The following is a 15,448-nucleotide window of genomic DNA, read 5'->3' as shown; positions in this document are numbered from 1 at the left end:
AAATTTAAGTTATCGAATCAAAAATTAATCTTTTATAAGTTATTATTATTATTTTTACTTAATTTCTTTTATGAAATTATGATATAATTGATTGATTGAAAAAAAAAATAAACTATATTTTTAAAGAATTGATCATGTAATGTATACAGGGGTGTAAGTACAATAATTTTACACCTATTTTTGCCCTGAGCCTCTGTCTACACACCCCATACTTATTTCTACCAAATTACACAAGTTAATTGTCGACCAGCACTATGATCTAGTTAAATGTAAATATAAATTCACGATCTATATATTATAATTATTATATATACCTATATAATTTATGTAGATTATAACTAATCACTAATGACTATATAATCGATAAATATTTATTATGAAATAAATGTTAATAATTAATAATACGAGGTGACGATAATCCTCAATATAATTATACAATCTTATATTTATAGTAGGTTATAATTAGGGAAATCTGAAATATATGAGAGAATAACGGACAATGATATTATATCTTATTAAATCTGATAGATACAATTGAGATTTTTACTATAATTAGAAGAGCGCAGAGTTTTACATAATATTATTAATACTAAATTTTCTTAGATACAGATTTCTTAATTCTGATAAAACAATTTTCATAACATAAAATAATACTTATTCAATATTACTTATTAGTTATTACATGTACTTCCGTATACTTTGAAAGAAATATATTTTCTTAAATATTTTACGAATAAGTACATATTTTATAAAATATTTAATGTCTTTTAATACATTTTATGATGTAATGCCACAAAAATAAAATGTAAAAAAAAATATCTACATATTTTGAGTTTTTTATTCGTGTCTTATTGATAAGAATTCTTATTTAAACCAAATAATAATAAGTAATAACTAGTTTATCAAAAAAATTAATTTCCCATCATAGTTTTATTATCAATTTTGATAATTTGTTGTAATACTGATACAATTTCAAAATAATCTCAAAAAAAGGAATTTTTAGTTTTCTTCAATATATTGGTTTATTAAGTTTATTTATATCGAAATATTTTACTAAAACTATATGCTCATAATTCACTAAATATTATAATCTTTAAATAACTTAGATAATTAGATGTAGGTTTTTAAAAAAATCATGATATACTTATAATAAGTAATAACCATAAAAACTTATTGGGTAATGACTGATAATTTTAACTATCATCTCCTCAGTTCAAAAATATTATAAGAAATATAATAATTGTATATTACTGAAGGTATAACTATTATCAAAATATTCACAGTGAGCGGGAAATAAATGAGGCTAGTTTGAATGCAGATAATTCAATAAAAACATTTAAATATATTTATGAATGACCGGTGTTACCCCGCTATATGGTTAATAATAATCATTTTAAAAACTAATTAAAAATTAAAAACAAATTTAAAAATCTGAAACGTGTGTAATGTTACTCTTAAATATCATTGTAATACACTTAAAAATAATAAATGAATAACGGTCAAGTTATCGCGCGCAGATAATGATTACTCCCAATATAAATCTTCATTACTGATGAAAAGGATAATTTGCATTGTCAAGTAGAAACTGACAGGCAATAAAATACAAAACATGTGCATTTATCGTGTGCTGCCAAAAAAAGGGATGACCGAATAAAGGGTCTCTGATACCAAGAGGAAAGCTAGATTTCAAAGAAACACAGACGCCTTTGATAAAATCACTAGCTACTCTGGTTATACTGACCGTGTAGTCTTTTCCCCTAATGCATACACTCCAGTTACATCAGCAACACCTCTTAACACCAAAACCTACGCGCAAAAGAATCTGCGAGCGACAAATGTATCTCTTTTTATAACGAGTTATATTAGTGTTATATTTATATGAATTCACGGGTTCAGACAGTTTTTTATTTGTGTCACCTTTCTATATTACTGCATAATATTATATAAAATAATAAAACTATAAATGTATTTACATTAATACAATTTTGCATTCCGTATATTAATTTATATCATTATTATTTTTAAATAACTAATCTATTTTATTATCTTCTATATTTGTCATACTATATTATATTTCCGTTTTCTTAGCAAGAAAACTTTAACTGTTTACATATTACATTTATCATTTTGTCAAAAGGTAACTCTACTCCATCACAAGCCATAGCTTAAAAGAATAGATTTATTTTATTTTATTATTTAACGAGTATGTCACATGCGTGTAAATTCAAAAAAAAAAAAATAAAAAAAGTACCCAACAAGTTTATATAGTATTTAAATTCAAACAATGGTAAAATTAATGGAATTTCAATTCAAGGTAACATAATATTTGAACAATATTAGATTGATATGTAATGTGCATCCTACCTTTATGAGAATAGCTTGATGTGCATTCTTGAAAGACAAACGGCGTTTTTTGAAGGACCGGAAGTGGTATAGAAGCTCGTCAAAATGATTCTCATCGTTGAATATTATCACTACATTACACCCACTCGTAGATGAAACACTAAAACAGTCCAATATAGATCGAAATCTGTGCATTCAAATTTCATTTCATGCGCTTGACATATGCTCAACAATGATATTATTATAATACATACGCAATCGAAACGGAACTGGAGTAAAGCAGACGACGATGACAATCCTTATCGTATAAAGGCGAATTCACAGCTAGTTGTCTATTTTTTCGTGTGGCTTTTATTGTATACCGATTGGTCGTGATAATCGTGATATGATTCACTAACCATAATCTACCAAAGTTGGTCGTAGTTTCGACCATAGTTTGTCGAACTCAGCTTTTGGGTACAACACGACAGACGACAGCAATAAACCGGCTTAAATCATATAATAAGGCATATAATGATTAAAGGCAGGTTTCCACTACATACGTGTATACGTGTACGTGCATAAAAATAATTTTTTGTGATTGATTGTTATACATGTTAAACTTTTAAAGTGTATACGTTATTACCACACGTATAACCACGATACTATGAAGTTGAATCTAGTTCAACTATTTCCGTTCAAATGGTATAATTTGAGCAATAGCAGCAATCACAAATTTAAAAAATTTAAATATGTTATATTATTATAATACTAAATTATATTAAATAATCCCTTAAAATTATATTGTTTTAAAAGTTAATTAAAGTGTACTTACCTACACTATGGAGTCGGGCCTAACTATAGTACCTAAGTTAATACAATTTACCGCTAAAATTAAGCACTTACCGTGCTTATCAGATAGTATTTTTCATGAAGGACGTGTTTGTTAATAAACGTGCACGTACACGGGAACGGTCCAGTGGAAACCCGCCTTTAAGAATAATTCTTCGGCTACCCGGTCACTATAGAATGTACCGTATATCTAGTTACAGAGCATACCGCGGTTGCCAGCGTACGGAGAACCATAAGCTTATATAGAAACTCACTGTCTACTCGTATTTATAATTTATAATTTGTAGATGGACACGTTAGAAACAAAGTAGTCTATGAAATACAAATCTGCCAAAATTCGAAGTGACTAAATTCACGAGGTATTGATAACAAAGCTGATATTAAGGTGAGTTATTCTGACAACTATACTTTCGAAAACATGTATTTCATTTCCATAATGTTTATTATATGTACTTTATTTTGTATAATTTTGTATAACCCTAAAAAACTTCAAAATTCAATCTCATATTTAATCTTAATTATCATCTATACCAGTTAATATTTGTGCAACATTGTTCAAAATACTGTTTGATTGAAATTTACCATAAAAGTAATAGATCTGGGTACTCAGGCAGCATCCGTAAAAAAAGTTTAATTTTGAAAAACAAAATAAATTACATTAAAATATTACAAGTACAACACAGTATTAAAATGTATTAATTCGAAAGTACAGATGTCAGTCAGACATTTGTCGTTTTTTTTTGAAGTTTTTCTTATTCTCGATTTCTCGGTAATTATTATACCTTTTATCGTGTCCACGAAAGCAGATGTATATGTCTATGTATATAGTATAATACAATTTGACGAAATTACAGTCGCGAATCTCGATTTGTAAGACTGTAACCAACTATTTTTGTGTATCTTTTAAGATAATATTATGCTGTGGCTTGGCGGGCTGTAACGAAATGATTCACGATCTCCGTCCCAACAGGCGACTTGTGTGCCGCCAGCATCTTGCATGGATTTCGCGCTGCACTCAAAGTTCAAGGTAGGATGCACAACATTACTTACATGTTATTCACGGGTCCCCTGTAGTAATATTATAAGTAGATATACCTATGATTACAAACGTCTAACCGAACCCATTATTTATAAATTATAATTTATTGTAATATAAATATCTATAAGTTTGAAAAATCTAAAGAATGCCTCCGTATTATATATTTGATAATACAAATATAATAATATTGTAATATAAATAATACATTTATATATATAGTATATATTTGATTAATGATGCAGATAAATGACGGTTTTTAATATAACACTACCATAAATCAAAAGAATTGTCATGCATTATTGTTGACTTGGTATTTTAACGTAATGCACAAATGTGTGACAACATTAATGTATCATCTGATGCAGCGGTTCCCAAACTTTTTTTTCGCGGTGTCCTTTTTAGAATCAAATCCAGCCGTGGTGCCTTGCTGTGAATAACATAAAAGACAGTAGAAAAAAAAATTCTATAAATTTTAAATTATTTATTATGAGCTGTAGACCGCGGTTCCCTTAAGAAGTGCACCACGGTGCACAGTTTGGGAACCGCTGATCTAATGCATCTAATTTATAATAATTATTATTAATAGAAGTACATAGAAGTACCTATAGTATGGTTATTGGCTATGCACGTATTTATATATACTTTAACTCAACATAATTGGTATTTACTTACATGTACATCTATAAGTTTATACATGAGAAAATAAATAATAACACTGGATAATTTAATCAATCTTTCCACAGTAGAAATGTCTATATAATTAAAAATTTAATATTAAAATCAACCAAATATGAATTTTTATACCTTAACAATTAACAGTAAATTTTTGAAAAAACCAACTAGTCAAATTGTAATCAATTTATCCAAAATATAAATAAGTACAACTATATTATATACATTTTTAGAAAGCTAATAATAAAAAAAAAAATTATTATAACGTATAAGAAAAAGGAAACAGTCAACAATAAATATAATATTATCATCGTATTTTTTTTTCTTAATAGTTGATGTGCTATCTTGCGTGGTAGTTTAAAACCACGTAATAGTTTAATATTTTATCCTACGCAATAATTACCAATATTAAATAAGATTCTTAGAATGTTCAAATAAAATTACTGTAACAACACTGAAATATTACACTTGTTATGTCTATATACACACTGCATTACAATGCTATTTTAGGCTAATTGGACTTTTAAATTATTAAATCTTACTGGATGAAAATACCTACAGCGAATAGATAGGTACACGTCGTACGTACAACTGATATGTATTTAAAATTATTATTAATTCATGATAACTTGTTCGCTTGTTTCCCGAATAAATTTAATTATAATCTATAGCTATATTAATGTTAATAAACGCACGGGTCCGGACGAAGCGCTTACTTCTGCGTACATAAATGGAAATTCATCAATTATTTTTTTATTTTACGTTTAGTCGTATGATAGACGCATATATCAATATACGAAACATTTGATCACGATATATATACTATATAGGGTAGTTACACGATAAATACACCTTACAAAACATTGGTATACGTTATAATACTATACGACGACAATATATTATTTTGATCGGCTGTGCAGCAACTTCGTGGTATAATAATTGTCTGCGAATGATGTAAATTTAATATTTTCCCTTATTGTGTACCTACGTACATAAACGCCAAGTCAACATACAGCTATAATAATATAATGTATGCACACACACACACTGCACTTACCTACCTACGCCGTATATACTATATATACACAATACTCACGTCTTGTTCTACTTCTACATTCGTCGTATTATTATTAGGTCAAACACGAGGCCGGTTAAAAGCCGCGAGGACGGTAAAATAAAGGGAGTATATGATACATTGTTATATTATTATGTGTATATATATGCTACGATATTGTATACTTACGCAGTTACGCTGCCGCCGAATAAACGATGAAAACAATACGTTTTACCCTTTTAGTCAAAGTCGATTTTTTTTTTTTTTGAACACACCCGGCCACGGGAATAGGTCACCGGTAGACGGCGCAAGCAATAGGCGATAATACAACGAAAGACAGAGTTATATATTTAGAGACAGAGAAAGTGACTACCGTACATAAATTATACCTAATACTCTACCGGTAGTGGAAAAAACATAGGAAGAAGCTATTCATTATTGTATAATACATTAATACAGCGTTTATTATAATAATAAATATAATATTTTTATTTTCAGTACTATTGCACAGATTTTAACGTGCGGGCGAGTCATATTATGCACTTATCATATTTTTAATTTTTACGACTAAATTGTGTGGAAAACGCAACAAGAGTTGATTTATTTCCAACACTTGGCAAACATTCGGCGTGTTTCACAACACGGAGTACAGAGCTCATAAAATTATTTATAAATTTAAGAAATACGTTAATATATATATTATTACGTATAATATATATATATATATGTTTATATGTATGCAAACCTTGAAAACAATATTTTTCGCTCAAGTTTCCGCAGTTTAGGTACCACGCACGGACTATTATACCAATGCACTGCAGCAATCATGGGTTTGATTGTACTCAATATAACTGGAACATTTCAATTGGTGTGCACGCAATAATAGTCAATAGTAATATCGAGACGATTGACGTAATATTTATCTGTAGGTATCTATACACAGTATCAATACAATAAAATAGTGACTCGTCGACTCCAGCAACTGCTATAATAATGAACTACTATAGGTAGAAGTTACAATATAGGTACCTATAATATATTGTCTTTTTACGCTAAGGTCATTTACAAAACTGAAAAGAAGGAAAACAACTTTTAGGTTGGTATCTCTAGTAGATATACATTCCTAAAGTCAGTAGAGTAACTAAATTTTTTTTTCTAATCCCACCAATAAAATTATAAGATACACTCAAAAACCACTAATTATAATTTGTAGTTTCTAAAAGTATTTTAAATTTTAATAGTGACACGAACACTATAGGATATGCTATATTCTATAGATTTACCTAGTCTACAAATAAAAACAAAAATTTGTAATACATATGTATATATTATGTAAATGATTTTTGTCAAAATGTTTTTATTGTGCCAATTAAAAAATGAATAGAACGCTCCATTCTATTTCATTAAAATTGTTTTCAAAAAATATTTGTTCTTAATAAATAGGTAGCAGCTGGTATTTATTAAATAAATTTAAATTTAAACTTAAATGATATTTTATTATTAAAAAATAATCAAATATTATGTATGATAAATAATATAATATGTATTTTAAAAAATAGTGAGTAGAAAAATGAGTAGAAAAAATTAAAAATGTTGGAATCACACTTAAATATTAGCTTTGTTATCAATACCTCGTGGGCTTAGAACTTTAGAAGATTTGTATTTAAACAATTTTAACCATCGTGCTATATTCACTGTATAAATTTCAAAAAACTTTTAAAAGTATCTGAAACAAAATACTGTTGGATATAAAAATTAAATATTTATTCTCTATTAAAACTGACCTCACGAGCGTATTCAAGAGGTTCAGTTGGCCCATCCATAAATCATAGTGAACTGTGAACTTTTTACCTTGCATAAATTATTAATTTCTACGTTTATTATGGGTATCTACCTACCTACCAACAACAAAAGACATTGTATTAATGTTTTCTTCTCATTTTTAATTTTCAGTTGACATTTTTCAAGAAAAATTACCTAAAAAAGTGTTATGTACCACTTTTACCTTTATATACATATTATATTCTAAATTGAACATTTTAAAAAGGTCAATTTTCTAACTCCCTTGTCAAAAATAATAGTGAGATATAGCCCACTCAAAATATATAACATGTTTAATGCATATACTCGTATGCAACTGCCAACATAATTATGATTGATTTTAATAAGTGTGAAGTGATGGTTTAAATGGGTGTGTCAGAACTTCCGAGAATACTCATTTTATTATTCAATCATATTGATTAAACATCATTTCATTTCAGTTTTTGAAATGATGCGTGTATTGTACAGTTTTTTCTAACTAGTATTCAGTAAATTGTAAAAAATGATTTTTTTTTTATCGAATATGTCATTCAAATGTATTACAATCGTTTTATATAATTAGGTATACCTTACAAATTTTAAGACAACACTATATATTATACCAATCATGGGCGTTCTTACGTTCGGAAGGTAGGGGGAACTTTCAACTCACTGTCTTTTAATTCTAAATAACTAGAGCAGTAGTGCTTTTGATATTGAAGTGTTTTTAAATTTTTCATGCACTTACTAGAAATAACAAATAATATGTATTTTATAATAATAGATAAATAGTTTGCAATTTATAAATTGTAATAAAATACATATGTATTAGTATTTTATTAGTGATTATTAATTTATATCATAAGTTACTATTTTAGTATTTTATAATCGAATTATAATTTTTGAAATATTATATACTGACGCTTTTTAATCTGTAAAATACAAAGGAAAATGTTTTTAATAAACAAAAAAAAACATTTTTTAACTCAATCTAGTTGTTTTTAGAGTCGAATTTGGTGTAGACGATGGTCTATAAGACTCATATATTGTATACGTCCAGCACAAATACTCTAAAAAATGTTAGTTTATTTCTTCCCTCATCTAAACTTTAAGTACCTAAATATTATATATAGTTATTACTTATTTCTAATTAACAACTAATTTAAAATAAATTTACGTGTATTAAAATACTTTGAAAAATATTCTCTTTCGGAATATAAAATTAAATAGGTATGTATGTTAGGAGTGGCCAACCTTGTTTTGGTCACGATCTACTAAAAATATACCTACTTCAGTTTTGAAAATCGACTTCCATAGAAATTGTTTTTATTATTGAATAACTATAATTATTAAAAAGCATACTTACATAAAGTTTATATAAACATACAACAAGTATTATTAACTAATTACTAAAAATAACATAATAATAAATAATAATTATAATTTTTTGATTAATTTTCCTGCGAGTGGCCCTAAAAATAAATTCTACCATAATCGACTTTGAAATTTTCCGCGATCGACCATTTGACCGCCCTTGATGCATGTTACCATTCAAAAAAGTAAAAGATATAAAAATTATAACGATCAAAATTCAAAAAAAAAGTATTATACAATGGCAACAAATTATGTAAAATTGTAATATTTAAAAAAGTTAAAACTTTTCAAAATAATAATAATTGTAAACACTTAAATAGATCACCTTGTGTAGTCCTAATACCTACCTACGCGCCTCACCGTTATGTGGTCCCATTATGCAATTACCAGTGTTTATGTGTTAAATATTGGACCACTCCTGCAAAGCCTACCGAATATTATTTTTATTTTTTTCTGCCGCATATAGAAAATGAAAAGACATAAATGTATTATACATTTTCTCATTTTATACTTAAATAATAAATGCAATATTATATAATTATATACATAGATACAATATGATAAGTATGGTATGCATCATTCAGTAATATAATTGTGCTGGGTGCCTGGGTAATGTCACATATATAATATAACATTATACAGGTACTAATATCCATACATAATAATACCTAACTGATAAACATTTAAACTTTAAAAACTATCATAACTTTCCGCAAAAAATGTGTACCTTGACATGTATCACCCATAGTCAGAGCGTAGTCAGACGTCATCTTCGACTCGTTAAAACACTGAAGTAAAAAAACAATTTAAAATCTCGTGACGAAATGCATGGTGAACCGCACTTTGCTAATAACGATGCTATAACGATAACACAACAAAACTGTAAAATATATTTATTATAGGTACACTCGTATAGATAAAATGTTTTTATAGTCATAATATACTCATATAGAAATATGTATTTTTATTTATTTAAAGCCTAAGTATAAATTGCGTGTAGATGATTCGAAAAACCATTTTATTAAGTTTGCTAGTCGCTGACTTTTATTATTATTATTATTATTATTATTATTTGTGTTTTGTATAGGTAGTATTGGAAAAAATTTAAAGAATTTAAATTCAACATTATCTATTTTGCCTCCGTATGCATATTACTCGTATTATGCTTAGCACCAATGACGTAATTTGTATAAATATTGATGAACTCAACTATTGGTTACGAATAACGATCTTGAATTCATCGTGTTTCGATCCGACCATTAGCCTTTTTTTCGGTATCGACTGACCTCGAACTAACTTTTCCATATTTCTGTAATGATGTTAGAATAAATTATAGATAATGTATTATGTTTTTGTTATTTAATATCTACTTGTGACTCCTCGTATAATAGTATAAAACACTAGGTACCTAGTTTTATTGTTACTTGATATTATTTATTTTAAAAATGTAGGTATTAAAAAAAAAAATTTTTAAAATTATTTTTTAAAAATATATTTCTATATAATTTATTCATACATCAATACATAATTTATATAACTGTATAAAGGACCAATATTTTTAATTTTTTGGTTATGTAAAACTGGTTTATTGTATGGATATTACGAGTGTCGAGTGGCTTTATAAAATATAATTTATACTACTCATCCTACTTATCCCAGTGATAGCCTTCGTTTGCCATTCCTCAATTTTTTGGTTTCTGCTCCACTTCAGCCTACAGATAGAAGTACTTAGTATTAACCAATTTTTAAGATAGTATAGTCTAAACATTTATCAAAATTCATAATGTTAGCAATGTCTGAACTATTGTAATTATATTGTTTTACAAACAAACCAATAATAGATATATCCGGTAGTCGTCACGTGAAAGTTTTCCGTGAGCACGGAAACATTTCCGTACACGGGAAAATAAAAACTCAAGAATACCGTTTTTCGTCCTTATACGGAAATCGAGTATGCGAATCGTCCGTATACGGATACTATTCGTATGATTTCAAGAATAGCCCCCATGCGGCCATGCCATGTTCCGTTTTAACACGTTCGATTCCGATCTATTCCGACTTGGTACCTGCACTCTGCAATATACGCGGCGGCGGCATTGTCTCATTTAATTTAATGTGCATATAATATTTACTTGACATTTCTGAGTAGAGACAACATAATAACCATTTCCTATTCATTCCGAACAAGTAAGCAACACCTTTTAAAGCAAACTATGAGCTATTAGTTGAAACCATTATTGTTGTTTCTAAAATAAAAAAGCCCGAGAGATACGCAAACATTTTTCATTTGTTTTATAGTAAGTTAACTAATTTTTATCGGTCATACAAGTATAAAGTAAAAAATTCGAGATGGACTTGTTGTTTTCAATTGAAATATGATATTGGGTAGGTATGTAAATTATATTCACCTACATAACAAATGAAAAACAGCTGTTGACATAATTTATTTGAATTCCTAAACAAAATATTATATATAATTCAGCTAACTATAAAACGTGTTGATTGAGTAGCATATAATAAGTAGCCGTTGGATAAACTTCTTATAATATATTATGTTGTTACTATTTTTACTAGGAGTCATGATCTCACTAAAATATTAAACTAAGTTAAAACTTAATTAAACTAACGTTTGATATTTAGTTTTAATTATTATATAAGAATTCATCTAATATATTGGCAAGTTTGTAAGTTTTTAATCGTTTAGAGTTTACTTTACCTTTTGTTATTTCATACACCACGAGCAATAAAATATAATTAAAAGACAACTATAATTAAACATAAATCACCTGTACATTTCTTGGAATGTATTATATGTATATTTTCAAAACGTTTTTAATTCATATATGAAGTTAAAACGAATCATCAATAATTGATTACATCACAAAAACAAAATAGATAATTATTAGATATTACGAATAATATTATTATTTAATAAATTGTAATTCACGATATGTATATTATTTGCCTATACCAACGCCGTAAAAGATTTACCTAATATAGGTACGTCTGTGATAAATTGTATATAATGTATAGTGAGAATGAGACAATAATATAATAATAATAATAAAACATAAAATAGAATAGGTGATACAAATCATTAAATAATGTCATTAATTCTAGTGGTATTCTACTGTATTATTCCTGTCCATACTTTGTGGAAATCTTGTGATTTAATGTTATGTACCTACCGAATATTTTAAAATATACAAATCTGTCACATGGTTAATTAGGTATGAAATATGATTACCAATTAATGATTAGAGAAATCGTTTTGACTAACAATAAATTTTGATTTGATTTTATTAATAAAATTATGGTTTTGAATATTTATTACTTTGTCTACAGTATACATGATTTTACACATCTAACCATGGTATTAGAATACCGCATTTAGAATAGTTATTATGTCTTGCATGCAATTTTGAAATTATTATCATATTATTTATATTATATATTTGAGTTTTAATATACGAGTATTATTAATCATTATTCATTGATAATAGAAAACATCGTTATAAAGTGCATTGGCCATCAAAGCTTCATTGGAAATATGTTTAATTTTGTAACTTTAAATTTGAATACCTACGCGGGCTATAGGTATTAGGTATAGTATTATACTTCAAATTCTTATGCGCATATTATTATCTGTATTCAAAACTTAGTGAGGTTGAATTTTGGACATAACTTTCAACTAAAAAATTATTTTCTAAATTATGAATCATATTTTTTAGATTTGGAGTTTTTTGAAATATTTTTTTTATTTAAAAATATAACATTCAATAAATTAAGGTAAAGAAATATATTTTTTTTACAATTTATTTTATTTAAGTATTCTTTTATTTATTGAATTTGTAAAAAAATAAAATATACATAATATGTATACGGTTCTTATGTAAATTATACCAATATTTTATAAAAAAAAAAAAATTAAGTAAAAGCTATGATAAATTTATTACATATTATTTAGTCATTTCATAAGTAATTAAACTTAAGTAAAAAAAAAAAACATCTGTTATTTTCCATTTATAAATCATAATCTGTTCTAGTCTAGAAAACAAATTGACCGTTTATGGTGTAATACTTTTGTTGGTTACAAATATATACCAATATGCTATTTAAATTATACTATGTATTTAGTAAAAAAAAAAAAAAATTGTTATTGTAGGTACCTAATTCCTTAGTCGTTTAATTAATAAAAACAGTTTTCAATTGTTCATTTAAATAATAAATTAAATATTGGTATTAAATACTTTTTTATTGCACCACTCTTAACAACATACACAATAAATACCACTGTATTATGCAAATACGTACATATATAAGTACATAGTTCTTACTATGAGCTATAATCTATGTATTTATTTAATGGGCATAATGCCCAATATAATAGTAAGACAGTAGGTATACATAGTCATTTGAGGAGTTGGCATCGTCAACGTCAAATTAATGGTCCATGTTAATGTTTATTATCATTGGCGCAAATGAGGGGAGGGGGAAACTTGGAGTGACTTAATCAATTTAAGTCCTTATCAAATAATAAATAATAATATTTATATTGTCATATTATTTATCATTATTTTTCTTCGATTTAACATATTAGTAATATCTTAATAAACACAATAATTATTATTAATTATTAATTATAAAAATCTAAATAATGTTGTTTTCATGATAAGTAATTACTACATCGTGGTGGTGTAGCGAAAGCGTGATCCTGCATCGTCATCGGTTTTAAACAAAAAAAAAAGTAACCTTTACTATATTTCTGATAAACATAAATATTTACAATAAATGATTAGTATGTTTTCAACAATAATCTCAAATATTTTTAAATTATAAAACACTATATATGTATGCAAGTAGCAACAATAGCAACACATTTTAACATTATTTAGTGCCTTTGCAACCTAAACATGAACCTGCTTTACCTCTATATTTTTTTCTTTATCTTTCCATGTGTGCAATATGAAAGAGATATAAATACCTATATCCAATAGTATAAATTCAAATATAATATTGTAAAGCCTACCACCCCTCAATCTGGTAATGTAGAATGCACATTAAAAGTTATAAAAATGTACTATTGCTATTACTTATTATAACCATACTAATATAACTATATGCTATAATATTAATAAATGATTAAATTATACCAAATATAATGTTACATAGATACCTACATAAATTGCATTACAATAAAATGTAATTCCAAATTATGAATCTAATAATGTTTTTGATTTTTGGATGGGTGTCTATAAGGTAGTCGAAACCGTAATTAGAAATGTTTGGTTTTTGACTTTTTGTCTTCAAGACAGAAAATAATTTTAGTATACCTTCCCCGAAGGCCGAGCAGAGTGATACATTTCATGGCATTTCATCACTGCATGTATTGAACATGTTTCGATGATTTAACTCTTTGCCACCTGCTTATGTAACGTCAATACGAAAATTGGGTGACTTAATAGATACAAATACAATAATTGAAAAGTACTGACTTTTGTATTATTTACTACAATATAGCTATATCTAAAATGTTTATCAATAGAAGATCTGTTTTTGCGGTTTTTTTTTGTTAATCGTTCACACGTCAATCAAAGTTACATAATATTATTCTAGATTTTGTTGTATAAAAAAATTATCTAATTGGATTAGACAATAAAAGTTGGTTTCGAATTCAAGTCACGCGATTTCAGGACTACCTGCCGTACGTATTGTATCTAATGAATGCCGGTATAGAAAACATAAAAAAAATATATAGAACAGATAAAGAGTTGAATAAAAAAAAAAAAAATAGTAAATGTAATTATTTTTAAGAATACTATAGATTGTTTTGTAAATATTCAATTAAAGTAAACACCTATCATTAGATATTGACCATATGTTAACAACACGTTTTTCATATTATTAGCAAAATAAAAACCATCGATATTTAAATTTTAAAGATCTTTTTTTATTTATAATCATATCTACACACTTTCCATGACACAATATAAAACATCAAGTTATTAAAATAATTATTAATTTTGAGAGTAAGTATTAGTAAATAGTGTATATAAAACAACAAGATATTTTGATACCACTATAGTTTTTAATTTTTATTCAATTAAATTTCATACATAAAGATTATACAATTATTTTGTGCAATATATATTCAAGAAAATATTATGGGTACCTAGTGGGTACACAAGATTTTCAAACCCTGAGTGGAGTAATGAATGTATTGATTTTATAGTGATACATTAAGGTGGTTTCTGATTGCAAAGTGAAACAAATTGTTACTTAATATGGTGGTTGAAAATCGATAAATCTCAGTAGGTATTTAACCAAAAAATTCA

At 26.6% G+C, this 15,448-nt stretch overlaps 1 protein-coding gene across 1 annotated transcript in view; it reads right to left on the bottom strand.

Annotated features, from left to right (window-relative positions):
* The window catches only part of LOC114129307 (carcinine transporter), a 42,887-nt gene extending 40,031 nt beyond the window's left edge, over positions 1-2,856 (bottom strand). The window contains exons 1-2 of the mRNA XM_050206428.1: positions 2,598-2,856; positions 2,365-2,503 (exon numbers count right to left, since the gene is read on the bottom strand). Of these exons, the coding sequence (XP_050062385.1) occupies positions 2,365-2,503; positions 2,598-2,776 (318 nt within the window). The 5' untranslated portion in view covers positions 2,777-2,856. The remainder of the gene's footprint in view (positions 1-2,364; positions 2,504-2,597) is intronic.
* Between the last annotated feature and the right edge of the window lie 12,592 nt (positions 2,857-15,448).

The sequence above is a fragment of the Aphis gossypii genome, chromosome X (genome assembly GCF_020184175.1).
Source record: "Aphis gossypii isolate Hap1 chromosome X, ASM2018417v2, whole genome shotgun sequence".
Lineage (NCBI taxonomy): Eukaryota > Metazoa > Arthropoda > Insecta > Hemiptera > Aphididae > Aphis > Aphis gossypii.
The sequence above is the reverse complement of the archived record's forward strand: the minus strand, read 5'-3'. Positions and strand labels throughout refer to the sequence as shown.